The sequence below is a fragment of the Tupaia chinensis genome, unplaced genomic scaffold (genome assembly GCF_000334495.1).
Source record: "Tupaia chinensis unplaced genomic scaffold, TupChi_1.0 Scaffold000573_1, whole genome shotgun sequence".
In the NCBI taxonomy this organism is placed as follows: Eukaryota; Metazoa; Chordata; class Mammalia; order Scandentia; family Tupaiidae; genus Tupaia; species Tupaia belangeri.
In genome coordinates this window covers 2,788,444-2,802,830 of record NW_006160087.1, presented here as the reverse complement: position 1 = coordinate 2,802,830, position 14,387 = coordinate 2,788,444, and the positions used below count along the sequence as shown (strand labels likewise).

The window sequence follows — 14,387 nt, the reverse complement described above, 5'->3', positions numbered from 1 at the left end:
CCCTTCTTCCCTTTTTCCCCACTGGCGGGGACATCGTTTATTGCAGAAACCAGGGTAGTTGTCCTGTACCCTGCTCCACTTCGAGCTCCATCCTCTCTGTGATGGCATTTAACTTATTCCTTCCCACTTACTTCCTGTAAGTGAAGTCGAAGTTAGCTGTAGAAGGTTGACCCAGTCCAGGTTCAGCTTTTGTTTTGCTTACCGAGAGACACATGGGTATGTTTGACAAGGTCACTTTGAGACCCTCCCTGCACCATCTCTCAGCCAGCTAGGAACAGAGGCAGAATCCTGACCACCGCAACACCTTCCCACTCAAACCAGCCGGGCCTTCAGGTTTGATAGAGCGTGTCTGTCTGTGGGAGTGGGCGGAGGGAGAGGGCCGATGCCCTGCTGCGGTCTCCCTGTCTTCCAGCCCGTCTCCTCCGGGGCAGTCTCACCCATGCCCAGCATGTTTCAGGCTGACCAGCCTAGGGGTGAAGCCGCAGTCGCACGTGGGATGCTGCTCCTTTCACGCAGCACCACGGAGACAGCCCAGGTTCCTCTTGGAAACTGAGTGTGGTCCTCCCGCATTTAGTGTTCAGCGCGTTCAAGGGAGCCAGCCGGATCCCTCACATGTCAAGTTCCTCGTTAAAACCTGATCTAACAGATTCCTCTGTTCAGGGTCATTGTCTAGTTATTTTGGGGTGAAGAATTACTGTTTTAATTCTATTTATTGTTTTTTTAATAATTTTTTTAACTTCTATTTATTTATTTATTTTGATTTGGCCAGAAAGGGACAGCATGAGAGCATAAGAAAGAGGGACCGTGAGAAAGCGAGCAGCAAGCAGCAGGCCCAGGGCTCCGACTGTGGTCAGCCGTGGGGGGTCCAGGGCCCGTTCCACCTGCCGTCCCCTGTGATGATGATTTCTTTAATTTGCTACAGGGCACGTGTGCTTTCCAGAGAGAGGAAGCCACCAGGTCCAGGACTTGAATCTTAGTTGGCCATGAGAGGCCAGCACCTCAGCTGGACTGCCTGCTGGCCCTAGTTTTGAATTTTCATTCTGTTCACATTTATTAACTGGTGTTCTATTCGGGACTTTTCTCATCTGTGACATAGGGACCATCATGCCTGCCTAATTAAATAAAAGATACGAAGAAGATGACTGCTCAGTCTCTGGCACTGCCGGCAGCCACACTGGAGTCTGGGACTGGGAGCCACGAGCCCCTCAGTTTGAGTCCCCAGCCTGGTGGGCCAGGAAGCATGCCAGGTGCATGTGCGTGTGCCCAGGAACCTGGTGGGCTGGAGGAAGGAGATGGCAGCCTGACCAGGCCCTGTGGAGCGTGCTGCTGTGTGTGCGCGTGTCTCTGTCTCATGCATGCACACACTCCATCGTGGAAAAGAAAGGAATAAGAAGGTAGCTCCTCTTGTAGGATTCTGCCAGGAAGATGGCTGGGACAGAGGAGGATGCGAGTAGCTGGAGTGCTGCTCTGCGTAGGCGAGGGGGCTGAGGCCCAGTCACAAGGGAAGGTGCTGCCTGGTGAGAGTGGCGAAGCCTGAGTGACGAGAGGACAGGGCAGGTGGCTGTGAGGCTTGTGCCTCTGCCCCTCCTTTCTTCTGTGTTCCCAGGGACGTAGCTGGGGCAGGGGAGACTCGAAGAGGAGGGTGACAGGCAGCACAACAAGTTCAGTAGGATTGCTGGGCGGATGAGGGTCTTCCTGAAACGTGCTTGTGAATTTAAAGCGAGGCGTTTCAAGTAGGATTGCTCAGTACTGATAAGAGCCGGACCGGCACTGAGATTTTGCCAAGAGATTGAGTTTGTTAGACCTCTAAACCACAGGTCAACAGGTGACGGGATGGCCAAGGCACTGGATTCCCACATGGTCTACTCAGACCCTGCAGCTTGAGGGACACGACAGGCGCATGTGTGTGCCTGCCCAAAGGGGTGACTTCTCACTGTCTCTGTCTCCTGCAAGCACATGTGCCCCATGGCAAAAACCTAAAAAAAACGAAGAAAGAAATCCCAGCAGGGGCTGTCTCCGTGGCGTAGTTTAGGGAGCCAGATCCCACACGGCAACGGTGCATTGGACTCCCAGCTTCAGTAGCTTGAAACACACCAGGCACATGTGCGCGCATCCCCGAAGTCCCCAGAGGGTGAAGACATGGGGTTCCCTGTTGTGAGGTGCTTTCTTCGGTTCCCTTGCTCTCTGGTGAGCACTTGTGCCCTCTAGCAGATTACAAGGACTCTAAGCCAGGTCAGAGGACCAGCGATTCCAGAGAGGGTTGCGGAGCCGGAACGGCTGGGCCTGTGGGTTGGAGATCAGTCCATAGTCCGCCATTCTAGTGGGCATGAGCTGCAAAGGTTGGTGGGGTGTGGATGGCCTGGGTTACCGATGAACATAGACGTAGGTCCAAGCCCCAGCCGTCCTGACCGCTCTGTCCAGAGCAGTACCCTCTGGCTAACTGGTGTGTGGCTAGTCCAAGTTTAGATGTGCTGGGAAAGTACCGCACGGCCGATGTTGACCTAAGAGAGGGCAGGTAAGACAGCTCGCTACTTCATTTGAGCTGACAGGTGGTGGGGTAGGTAAGGGCACTGGACCTCTCCCACGGCTGGTTACAGTTCGAGTCCTGGACCTGGTGGTGTGCTTTCTTACTTTCCCTTTGTGTCTGGTCAGTGGAAAAATAACAACAATAAATTTAATGCATAAATATTTTTTAAAATTATTTTTGTTTATTTTAATTTGACCAGAGAGGGACAGAGTGAAAGAGAGAGAGAAAGAAAGCCACCAGGTCCAGGACTTGAACTGCAGTTGGCCATGTGAGAGTCTAGCACCCTTAACCACCATGCCACCTGCAGGCCCCATAAGTAATAATTTAAAAGATAAACTAAATTACTTAATTTTATTTTTAATTTGCCAGAGGGCATGTGTGCTTGCCATCATGGATCACGCCTGGCATGCACAGGGACACTTCAGGAGTGGACCCAACATGACAGGACGCTGGCACTACAGCCCTGTGGCCACCTAGTCGTGTTAACTTATCTGCCGGATGGGGCGGGACGGAGTCATGGGAGCGGAGCGGGAGCAAAGGAGTTTGGGAGAGGTTACAGGCTGAGGCCAGAGATTCAGGGTTGGTGGTGCTGGCATGGCCGAGTTAGTGTTGGGACTGGAACCAGTGCCTGTCCCCTGGCAATGAGGGGCCGTTCCGGGGGGTGGCCAGAGTTGGGGTACTACAGGGTCTGACCTGCCTTGAGGGCTTGGTGTGTAGTCAGGGCTGGACAGAAGTCCTGGCACTGTCCCCGGCCTCACTGTGAGCAGTGGAGCACGTAGAGCTCGAGCACTTCGGGCTGCAGCCGCCCGCTGGGTGGGCCCCAGGAGACGCGCTCGGGACACTCACCTGGCTGCTGTCCCCAGCTGGAGGAGCACCGGAACGCGCAGAAGCAGATGAAGCTCCTGCAGAAGAAGCAGAGCCAGCTGGCGCAGGAGAAGGACCACCTGCGGGGCGAGCACAGCAAGGCCGTCCTGGCCCGCAGCAAGCTCGAGAGCCTGTGCCGAGAGCTACAGCGCCACAACCGCTCCCTCAAGGTAGGCTCCTCGGCAGCAGCAGTCGGCACCCCCTGCAGAGGTAGGTCAGGACCCAGCCTAGGTGGCAGAGTTCCTCATGTTCTGAACTGCAGTGCTGAGCACCACGCACCTGACCACAGGTTCAGATCCCCGGGTTGGCCTGGAACGGTCAGGACTACGTCCAGGCACCTGAGCCCCTGAGTGGCTGGAGAGCTGTGGCAGGGTGCTGAGGCCCCATCAAGGGTGCTTCTCGTAAGAAGTGAGGGCAGCAAATAGCATGGTGGTAAGATGCTGTACTTGCACATAGCTGTGTGCGGTTCGAATCCTGGACCTGGTGTCTTGAAAATCACAGCAGGCATGTATACATGCCTGCCCTAACTTCCAGGAGGGGGGTGGAGGAGGAGTGCAGCATGGCCACCTATTGGGCGGGGGTGGGGGGCGGGGGTGAGTTCTCACTTTCCCTCTCACTGTTTCTCTGGCGAGCTCTCACACACCCTATGCAAAAACCTTAAAAAAAAAAAAGTATGGGACCAACAGATTGTGTGATGGTTGCATCGCTGGATTCCCACATAGTTGAGTGTGGTTTGAATGTTGGACCCTGCAGCTTGAAACTCAAGCCAGGTACGTGTGTGCCCAAAATCTCGAGAGGAGAATGGAGAAGGGATTGTGGCGTGGCCATCCCCCTGGGGGATAGTTTCTTGCTTTCTGTCGCTCTTTCAAGCACATGAGCCATACAGCCAAAAAAAAGGGTGGGCACTGAAGCTTGTACTGTAAAAACATTTCCTCAGGCCAGCTCTGTGACGTATGGTTAAGGGAGCTGGATCCCACATGGCAGTTGATGTGGTTCAAATCCTGGCCCTGGTGACTTTTTTTTTTTTTCCCTTCTTTTTTTTTCTTTTTGCTATAGGGCACATGCACTTGCTGGACAGACAGAGACAGAAAGCGAGAAATCACCCCCCCAGGGGGGATGGCCACGCTGCAATCCCTTCTCCTCCATTCTCCTCTCAGGATCTTGGGCACACATGCACACGCGCCCGGCATGAGTTTAAGCCACCAGGTCTAAGACTCGAACCACGGTTGACTATGAGAGAGTCCAGCAACATAGCCATTATGCTTACTGTTAATCCCTTTTCTTCTTTTTTTTTTTTTTAAGAGGTTTTTGCTATAGGGCACGTGCACTCTCCAGAAAGAGAGACAGACAGACAGAAATCGAGAAATCACCCCCCCAGGGGGTGTGGCCACGCCGCAATCCCTTCTCCATTCTCCTCTTGGGATCTTGGGCACGCATGCACATGCACCCAGCATGAGTTTAAGCCACTGGGTCTGGGACTTGAACCATAGTCAACTACATGGGAGTCCAGTGACATAGCCATTATGCTAACTGGTCCCAAGGCGCTGTTGACTTGAAACGGGCTCTTCGTGCATGCTTACATAAACCCTGACAGGATGGAGAGGTGGAGAGGGAGTTGCAGTGTGACAGTGCCCCGTTGGGAAATGCTTTCCCCCTTTTCCTTGTCTCTCCCTCTCTGTCTCTGGCAGCACAAGAGTCCCTCGGTGGTGCCCCATGCCAGTACTCGGTGTGGCATCTGGTGAGCGCTTGCAGTAGACAGATAAAGGCCGAGGTGCTGAGCGCCCTGCACGCCCTGGCCTTGCTGTGACCGTTGGTGCTCTGGTGAGCTCTCGCCCAGAGCTGGGTCATCCAGGAGCCTGGGTCCTTCCCCTGTCCTGCGTCTCCTAGCAGGAGGTGGTTGCTGCCCTGGCCTCCAGCTGGTTTTGGATGCACACCCCAAGTTTATGTACTTAGAAAATTTGACCCTGTGAACATGAGGTATTTTGCACATTGTTTTTCTCAATTTTACTTAGCAAATGTTTGTCTTTAGGGACCAGCAGATGGCGTAATGGTTACGTCACTGGACTCCCACATAGTGGACTGCAGTTTGAGTCCCAGACCTGGTGGCATAAACTCACTCTGGGCACGTGTGCAGGCGTGTGGTGATCCCTCCTAGGGTGGGGGCGATTTCTCGCTTTCTGTCTCTCTCTGTCTTTCTGACGAGCGCACACTCCCTGGAGTAAAAAACTCTCCAAAAAAGAAAGGTTCATCTTCAAATAAAAAGACGGGGTTAGCAAGTGGCATGGTGGTTAGGTGCTGCGTCCCCCGTGGCTGACATAACTTGGGTCCCAGAGCCAGTGGCTCGAAGGCGAGACCAGGCACGTGCGCGTGCCCACAATCCCGAGAGGAGATGGGACTGTGATGTGGTCATCTCCCAGAGGGTGTTTTCTCGCTTGCTCGCTCTTGCCCTCCCTCTCTGCAGCAAGTGCACAGGGAGACGAGTGCGGTCACTGTGACGCCCTAGGACAACTGAAGTCCATAGAACAGAACTTACTGTGAACGGGTTAAAGGTGGCGAGTGCGGTCACTGTGACGCCCTAGGACAACTGAAGTCCATAGAACAGAACTTACTGTGAATGCGTTAAAGGTGGCGGATTGCCTTCTAACTTCTGTCTCCGTACTAAAGTCTTTCTTTCCCTTATTTATTGCTTTTGCTGTAGGGCTTACACTCACCTCAGAGAGACAGAGGGAAAGTGAGGAATCACCCTGAGGGAGGATGGCCTTGCCACAATCCCTTCTCCTGTCTCCTCTTGGGATTTCGGGCAGACACACGCACGCTGGACTCAACTCATGGTCAGCCACGTGGGATCCGACCACCTTAACCCCCATTCCTCCAGCTGGCCCCAAGTCTGTCTGTATTTTTTTCCTGAGAGAGATTTGTTAAAGGGCACGTGCACTTACCAGAGAGACAGAAAGCGAGAAATCACCCCCCTGCGGGGTGTTCACACCACAGTCCCTTCTCCATTCTCCTCTTGGGATCTCGAGCATGCATGCACATAAGCCCGCATGAGTTTAAATCATCAGGACTCGAACCGCATGGACTACATGGGAGTCCAACAGTGTAACCACTACGCCACCTGCTGGTCCCTCGCCTTACGTCTTTCTTAAATGAAGTTTTTACCCAAGTGCTGTTTCCTAGCCTGTTCCTTTCACTCGCATGATGCCCTGCTTTCCCCTGTAACTTTACGTAAGCCTCTCTGTTCTAAACAGTGCCGTGTGTCGACCCACTGTTACCAGCACCCTGATTACGCACTCGCGGCAGTCCCCAGTTCACGCCATCACACACCGTCCTGTCTTCCCCGACCTGCCTGCAGCCTGTCTGCATGAGTCCGGCGTGGGACAGCTGGCCCCAGTAGTGTGCGGGTTGTCCGTGTAAACCGACCTCCCAGGTGGCCTTCGGGTGAGGGCGGTGCATACAGTCATGTGTGTCCTGGCAGCCCCAGCGGGACTGGGTTCAACAGCTCGGTCCCTGGGGCAGCGAGAGGGATGAGAAGCTCGTGAAAATGAGAGTATTTAACCTGAAGCTCAAAGCATAGGCTTTAGAGATGCAGGTGGCCCCGAAGGCCCTCATGAGTACACCTCGTTTTGCTAGGAGAGGACTGTGCGGGTGTCGCCCGGCACACAGAGGTCCGCTGGGAGCGCCTGGGCACAACTTCTCGGAGTCTGCTACGCTTCCCTTTGGACTCAGGGAGGGCTGTTGGCAGAAAGCAGCCGTGGGCTCTCGGACAGGCCGTTGGTGACTGGCTGGGGACAGCAGGTGATGGCATTGGGCTGGCTTCTCTGCCAGGAAGAAGGCATGCAGCGGGCCCGGGAGGAGGAGGAGAAGCGCAAGGAGGTGACCTCGCACTTCCAGGTGACGCTGAGCGACATCCAGCTGCAGATGGAGCAGCACAACGAGCGGAACTCCAAGCTGCGCCAGGAGAACGTGGAGCTGGCCGAGAGGCTCAAGAAGCTGATCGAGCAGTACGAGCTACGGGAGGAGGTAGGGCCGCCAGAGCATGCCGGTGTGGGCCATTGTCTCACAGGCATTGTCTCACAGGCAGGGGACGGGGGTGGGGGAGGGGGTAGAAGACAGACCTCCAGCCACAGAACCCAGGGCCACGGGGCCTTGTTCAGACAACTGGTCCCGGTAGCTTAGGAGACAGCTGTCCAGGTTTGGAAAGGAGGTGCTTCCCCGCACCTGTGCTCCTTGACGCCCAGCAGGGCCTTGGGGCAGACACCGCAGTGGCCTCAGGGCAGCACAGGTCATGCTTGGCTGCCAGCTTAGCACAGCTCCACTTTGAAGACCTTTTTGGAATGTGGGAGTGATAGGGGGCTGGGCCTGCGGTCAGCTAGGGCTCCAGGGCCGCACCACTGGCCGCGCTGCTGCCACACAGCACTCCGGTATCGGGCCCGCACGCCCGTCGCTGCACCGTGCTCGGTCACTTCTCTCCCCACGGGGCACAGCCGCAGAGGCCCTGCCCGAGGCCCGGATGGGGCGCTGTGAAGGGCAGACCTTGCCTTCTTGGACTCTCAGGCCCGTGTGTGTGTGCAGGACCTGGAGGGGACTGCCCTGAGCAAGGCTCCGTGTGACACGTTGTTTGAGGCGCGTCGGTTTGCTCATGTCCTTCACTGAGACGTCACGCAGGAAGGGTTCCTGGGCCACTAGAGGGGCTCCTCCGGAAGGGGCTTCCTCCTCCCCCGCCTGGGTGCTACCCCTGGGGGTAGGGGATGGGACTCCCGGGCGCCACTGCTCAGTCGCAGCCCTCCCAACCTGCCCCTTGGCCTGGGTGCCTCAGATCACAGGCAGCTGGCGCCTGCCGTGTCCCAGCTCGACCTGTCTTGAAGGCGCCTTTCCTTCCCCATGCAGGACTAAAACTCGCACTGCCCCTACTGCCGTGAGTCTAGTCTGGTTTTCGCCGGAGTCACCTCTGAGCCCCTCGCCGCCATGCCCTCCCTGCTCTAGCACCTCCTGGGTCAGGAGTGGGGACCCGGGACGGTGCTCCCTAAGAGGCACGTGTCGGCTGGCCTGTGGGCAAGACCGGCCTCTGGCAGTGGGCAAGGCTGTTGTCTTCTAGAGGCCTGTTTGCCTTTTGTTGATATGTGCAAGGAAGTCCGGCTGTGCAAATGCAGGCCCAGCCCCATGGGGTGGTCGGTCCTGGATCAGAGTGGGAGGGTGGTCCTGCCTCAGCTTCCTGAGAGCTGGTTCCACCCGTCCACCTCTGCGCGTCCCAGGTCTGAGTACTGGGAGGTGAGGCTGGGAGGTGCAAGGCGGGCCTTCTGAGCCCGCGGGACCCTGGCTGGACTGGCGTGGGGCCTGGGCAGAGGGCCTATCTCTGCAGGGAGGCCTTGGGGGGGCTCCTGACCGGCGGGGGGGCCCGGATCGACAAAGTCTTCAAACACAAGGACCTGCAGCAGCAGCTGGTGGATGCCAAGCTCCAGCAGGCTCAGGAGATGCTGAAAGAGGCAGAGGAGCGGCACCAGCGGGAGAAGGATTTTGTGAGGCCCAGGCCCCGGGCAAGGGGTGGGGGGCAGGAGGCAATGGGTTCTGACTCAGTTCATGTTCGAGTTTGCTGCCTGTCCGACCAGGCATGCCTTCCTCAGATGCCATTCTGAGTGCGGGAGGCCCACACGGGCTGGTGCGTGTGGCTAACAAGGGCAGACCCAGCCCCGCTGGCCTCTGACAGGGCCGGGGTCTTGTCTTGGAAATAGCTCCTCAAGGAGGCTGTGGAGTCCCAGAGGATGTGCGAGCTGATGAAGCAGCAGGAGACCCACCTGAAGCAGCAGGTGAGACCATGTGTGGCCAGTGCTGGGCTCAGGGCCCTCATCCTGGGTGGGAAGGGGACCCTGCCCCAACCGCTGTGTGCCCTTGACAGAGCCTTGCACCTGAGTGGTGGTGAGCAGGGAGTTGGGATAAAGGCATTGTCTCCCCAGATTCTAATTCTACTTTTTTTGGGAGAGAGAGACTTTTGCTATGGGGCATGTGCGCTCACCAGAGAAAGCGAGAAATCACCCCCTAGGGGGATGGCCACGCCGCAGCCCCTTCTCCATTCTCCTCTCAGGATCCTGGGCCCCCACACGCCCAGCATGAGTCTTAAGCCACCAGGTCCAGGACTTGAACTGTGGTCGACTACATGGCAGTCCGGCAACGTAACCATGACCCCATCTGCTGGCCCCCCTAAACCCTACTTTCAGCGCTTAGCATTTTGCGTTGCATAGGTTCTGTTTCATCCGGAGGACAGTGGGTCTCTCTAGAATGGTCGGTTGTCGGGCCAAGGAGGGCTCTGAGTGCTGAGGGAGGTGCCTTCCAGAGAAGCGCAGTCTTACACGGGTGTCGTTCTGACCCAGCTCGCCCTGTACACAGAGAAGTTTGAGGAGTTCCAGAAAAAGCAGTGAGGTATTCACCACGTTCAAACAGGAGATGGAAAAGGTAATGACAAACCCAGTGCTGCTGCCAGGACCCAGGCTTTTCACCCCCGGGCTATGGGGGATCACAGCCCTTGCCCTAGCAAGGAAGGGGGTTGTCCTAAAGGGGTGGTACCTTGCCCCTTGGGGTCATTCGCACGTTGGAGGCAGTGCATGGCAGCCCAGTCGTGATCACTGCTGTCTGTCCCGCAACCAGATGACTAAGAAGATCAAGAAGCTGGAGAAGGAGACGACCATGTACCGGTCCCGGTGGGAGAGCAGCAACAAGGCCCTGCTCGAGATGGCCGAGGAGGTGGGCCCGGTGCCGTCCGCAGGGGGCAAGGCGGCCTTTTCCTGCTGTTCCTTATCCTTGAGGCCATGAGCCGGCAGTGGAGCTGGGGCTTCATGTGTGCCCATCCGTGCCCAAGGGCAGTGAAGGGAGCAGGCGGAAGAGAGGAGTGAGGGCGAGGACGGTCCCAGGCATGTGCGAGGTTTGCGTGCAGAGCAGCCCAGGTAACCTGTGGTCTTCCAGCTCGCAGTGCAGAGAGGGACGGCACCAGCCATTGGCGTGGGCGTTGGTGTCCTGGATTCCATATGGCTGGCTGCTGTTGAAGTCCCAGACCCCACGGCTTGAAAAACATACAAGGCGTGTGAGTGCATGCCTCAGATCTGGAGTGGGGAATGCAGGAGAAGGGATTGCGGCGTGGCCTTCTCCTGAGGGTGTTTTCTCACTTTCCCGCTCTGTCTCTCCAGTGAACATGCACTTTAGTGCCGTTTTTATTTTTGGGGGTGGTGGTGGTGGTTTGTTTGTTTGTTTGTTTGTTTTAAGGTCTTTGCCCATAGGATGTGTGTGTTTGCTGGAGAGAGATGGACTATGACAGAGAAAGTGAGAAATCATCCCTCCAGGGGGGATGGCCATACCACAGTTCATTCTCTTGGGATTTTGGGTGTACATGCACACGGGCCTGGCATGCGTTTCAAGCTACCAGGTCCAGGACACGAACTGTCATCAGTCATGTGGGAATCCAGCACCTTCACCACCACACAGCCTCCCTGCCTAGCTGCTGGTCTACCTAGTGCAGATTTAAAGGACAGGACTGGCCCTGACAGAGCAGGGGTGCAGACCAGACCGTGGCTTATTTTAGATGAGCTGGTTCGTGGAACCTTCTGGAGATGAGTCGTTAGCAGTCCTGTTTCACAGATGAGATCAGCTCAAGTCCAAGTACTTTGCCAAGGCCGTCCAGTGGATGACTGGAGGGACACATGGTCTGGTCCCCATGCGGGGCCCCCCTGCTGCCCTGGCAGCCACATCATGGCATAAACCGCAGCCATTACTAGAAGGGACCGGCTTCTGGCTCCGGTCTACTCCCACTCTAGTTAAAGTGAGCACTTCCCACCAACGGGTGGTGGTGGGTGGCGAGGTTGATGGGATGGCCCTGAAGGCCCCTTTTCTCTCCCTAGAAAACGCTCCGGGACAAAGAGCTGGAGGGCCTGCAGGTGAAGATCCAGAGGCTGGAGAAGCTGTGCCGAGCACTGCAGACGGAGCGCAACGACCTGAACAAGAGGGTGCAGGACCTGTGCGCTGGCAGCCAGAGCCCCCTCACTGTCACTGATAGCCTTGAGCGGAGGCCAGAGGCTGCCACTGCCTCCCAAGAGCAGGGTGCTGGAGGGCGCAGGGTTCCAGCCCGTAGCCCTCCGAGGGCCACAGAAGCTCCTTGCTGCCCAGGAACACCAAGCACAGAAGTACCAGGCCAAGCAGGGCCCCAGGAACCCACCCCTGCCAGCGCTTAGGGAGCCCATGTTTGGGGCATGCTGGGGAGGGGGCAGCAACCCGGCCAGGCCTGACCCTCCGCGGGCTCCCATGCTCAGCAGTCCAGCCGAGGCAGGCCATGTGACTCAGCTGGCATCGGACACTTGGCTGTTTTGGATTCCATGGGTCAGTCTTACATACGTGGGACACGCGTGCAAGGCCCCGTATGTTTGTATCTGAGTGCGGTGGGCTCATGGAGGTACAGCTGAAGCCAGCGCCCTCTCTGTGAGTGGAAGTCTCAAAGAAGACCTATCACCTGTAGCTCTGGCACAGTAAGCAGGCAGGGAGGGCACTGGGTCCTCCCTGCCTGCCTGGGGCCCAGGCCCCACCCAGACCTGCCCCACGGTCGCCACAGGCACTGGGAGCAGCCAAGGCTCGCCGGCTCCCTTGAAGGCTCTGCTGCTTTTGACCTAGAAAAGGTGGCCCCAGATAGAGCCTCGGCAGGGCACTTGGGGCTGGCAATCAGAAAGCTTCCCTGCCCGGACAGGAACCAGGACCTGGAGAGTGTGGCGGTGATGCACTGGTCAGGAGCCCGCGGCCCAGGCCCCCTGCCCTTTGGCAGTGCCAGGCCCAGGCCAGCGGTGCTTCCCAGGAGCCTTAGCATTCACAGGTGCCTCGAGCCTGCATAGACACTGACCTGGAATCACCCTGGCTTCTTCCTGAATGATCGCAGGCATTTTTGTTTTTGTTTTCTTTCTTACTTGGCAGTGTTTGTGTTGAGGATCTGAGGGAGGAAGAGGCGTGCTGTAACGGGGGCACGTGCTGGCCCTCTTCCACACTGGTGCCGAGGTTTCTGGTTTGGTGATGTTGGCTTGCAGTAAGAGGAAGGGCTCTGATGGCTCAGCCACACGCTTCCCCGTGGCTCCACTCCTGGGAGGCCACCAGGACTCCATGGCCCGGTGTCTGCACAGCAGCTGCTGGGCCCCAGGCCTGGTTGGGCTCTGGGCCCTGAGTCTGTTTCTACTCTGTCCCCAGCCCGTCCCTCTCCACCCCCTTAATGTACAGTCCCTTGGGATTTGTCCTAATTCCATTTCCTGGCCCCTGTTGGCCCGAGGAATAGGAATCCTCCTTGGGAGCCCCCCGCCGCTGTCTGTAGGTGAGTGATGAAGCAGGAGCCAAGCCCCGGGAACCCACAGTGGCCGCAATGGCCATGGTAAGGCCCCAGGACCCCCCATGCTGCATCCTGCATGCACCCTGGGACCAGCCACTGGTGGTTGCAGCTGTGCCAGCATAGTGCCCCGTCTTGGTCCAGCATGGCGTTTTGGGACAGGAGTGAGTCTTGGATCCCGAAGCAGGGCTCTGCAGGGCCCTAGGCACTGCAGCCAGATCTGTCCTGAGCTCAGCTTCCATGTAGTGTGGGAGAGGGGCCCCGGTGGGTAGGAAGTCCTGCCTCTTGCTGTGTTTCTTTGAAACTGGTTCACCATCCTGCAGGCCCCTTCACCTCTCCTCGCCAGCCCTTCACTCACACCCCACGCATAGGCTCATGAAGGTCAGATTCCGAAAAGCACGTAGCGATGGAGACCGCAGAGGCCTCCTGAATGGCGGGTCTCCATGATCGGCCTGCCCTGCCCTCCCCGGGCGCCTTTGCTCCGCAGCACTGCCGACCCTGGCTGCTGTCCTGTGGGGCTCTTCATGAGACCTTGTTCTTTCCTCGCAGATCCTTGGGTTTGGAATGGCCACTCCCACACCCTCTATGCCAGGCTGAGGGACAAGAGGTGTCAGCCCTTCGGAGGGTTCTTGGCCATGGGCACACAGGGAGGAGGCTAAGCTGGCTGGCTGCCTCTCCTAGAGGGGCAAGCCTCCATGGCCCATGTAGTCGCCTGCCCCACTTCAGCTACCTCTTACCGAGCCATGGCCGGTCTGGGCTGTGAGGCCCTGCTGTGGTGGGCACGGTGGCGGTGGGCTCACAGCCCCCACCGGGCTTCCCTGGGAGAATTATGTGGATCCGGGTGGGGAGCTCCAGCCAACTGTAGGTGGGGACCCGTCCCCTTCCTCTCCATTGACCAAATTTCCCAGTCACTGCGCTGCTTGCTCCGCTTTCCAAAGCCAGCCTGGTCCCGGGCTGGGGGCAGTGGAGGTGACCCACCCGCCATGCAGGCAGGCCTGTGCATGTGACCTCAGTTTCAGGACCAAGACCGCTGGCCTGCCTTCCAGGGACCACGGCTTTGCTCCCCAAAACCCCACACCCTGAGAGGTGTCGGCGGCACTTTGACTTGTTTCCCATGAGGTGTTGAACCGTGGGCTGAGCTGGGGCACCTACGTGAGAACGTTCCTGTAAGGACAGCCGGCCTGCCCCGCCCGGGCGCTGTGGAGCTGGCCTGGCGTGCAGCTCGGAGTGCTAGCCCCGGGGTCGGCCAGTGCCTGCCTTGGCGGGGCTGCCCTCTCCTGCACCTGCTGGACGGCCCGGCCTGGCCCGGCCCTGGTCACCCCACAGGCTCTTCCCAAGCTGGGCTTGCAGCTCTTGTCTCCGTTTGGTTGTCACAGCAGCCAGGGGCTGGCTTCTGGGGTCTTTTAAACCACATTAAATAAAGAGTCTGTTGCCTTAGTGGCCCCTCTGCTGCGTCCTTCGATGCAGGTCCTGTCCCTCTTCACTGGGCCTGCTGTGAGGTGGCCGTGGGCACACCTCAGCATCACCCGCTGCCAGCCGTCACTGGCACAGCTCTGGGACTCGCACACGCGTGCATCTGGAATGACTCAGACTAGTTAGGGCGAGGTCACAGGTCAGTGGTACCCTGGGCGAGGAGGCGCCCTGCCTGCCTCAGCG

General features: G+C 57.8%; 1 protein-coding gene across 1 annotated transcript in view; it reads left to right on the top strand.

The window, feature by feature from the left end:
- The window catches only part of TXLNA (taxilin alpha), a 19,176-nt gene extending 5,008 nt beyond the window's left edge, over positions 1 to 14,168 (top strand). Inside the window, 8 exon segments of the mRNA XM_006158117.3 lie at positions 3,391 to 3,561; positions 7,217 to 7,411; positions 8,788 to 8,907; positions 9,121 to 9,195; positions 9,757 to 9,791; positions 9,793 to 9,838; positions 10,031 to 10,126; positions 11,275 to 14,168. Of these exon segments, the coding sequence (XP_006158179.1) occupies positions 3,391 to 3,561; positions 7,217 to 7,411; positions 8,788 to 8,907; positions 9,121 to 9,195; positions 9,757 to 9,791; positions 9,793 to 9,838; positions 10,031 to 10,126; positions 11,275 to 11,604 (1,068 nt within the window). The 3' untranslated portion in view covers positions 11,605 to 14,168.
- Positions 14,169 to 14,387: the final 219 nt, after the last annotated feature.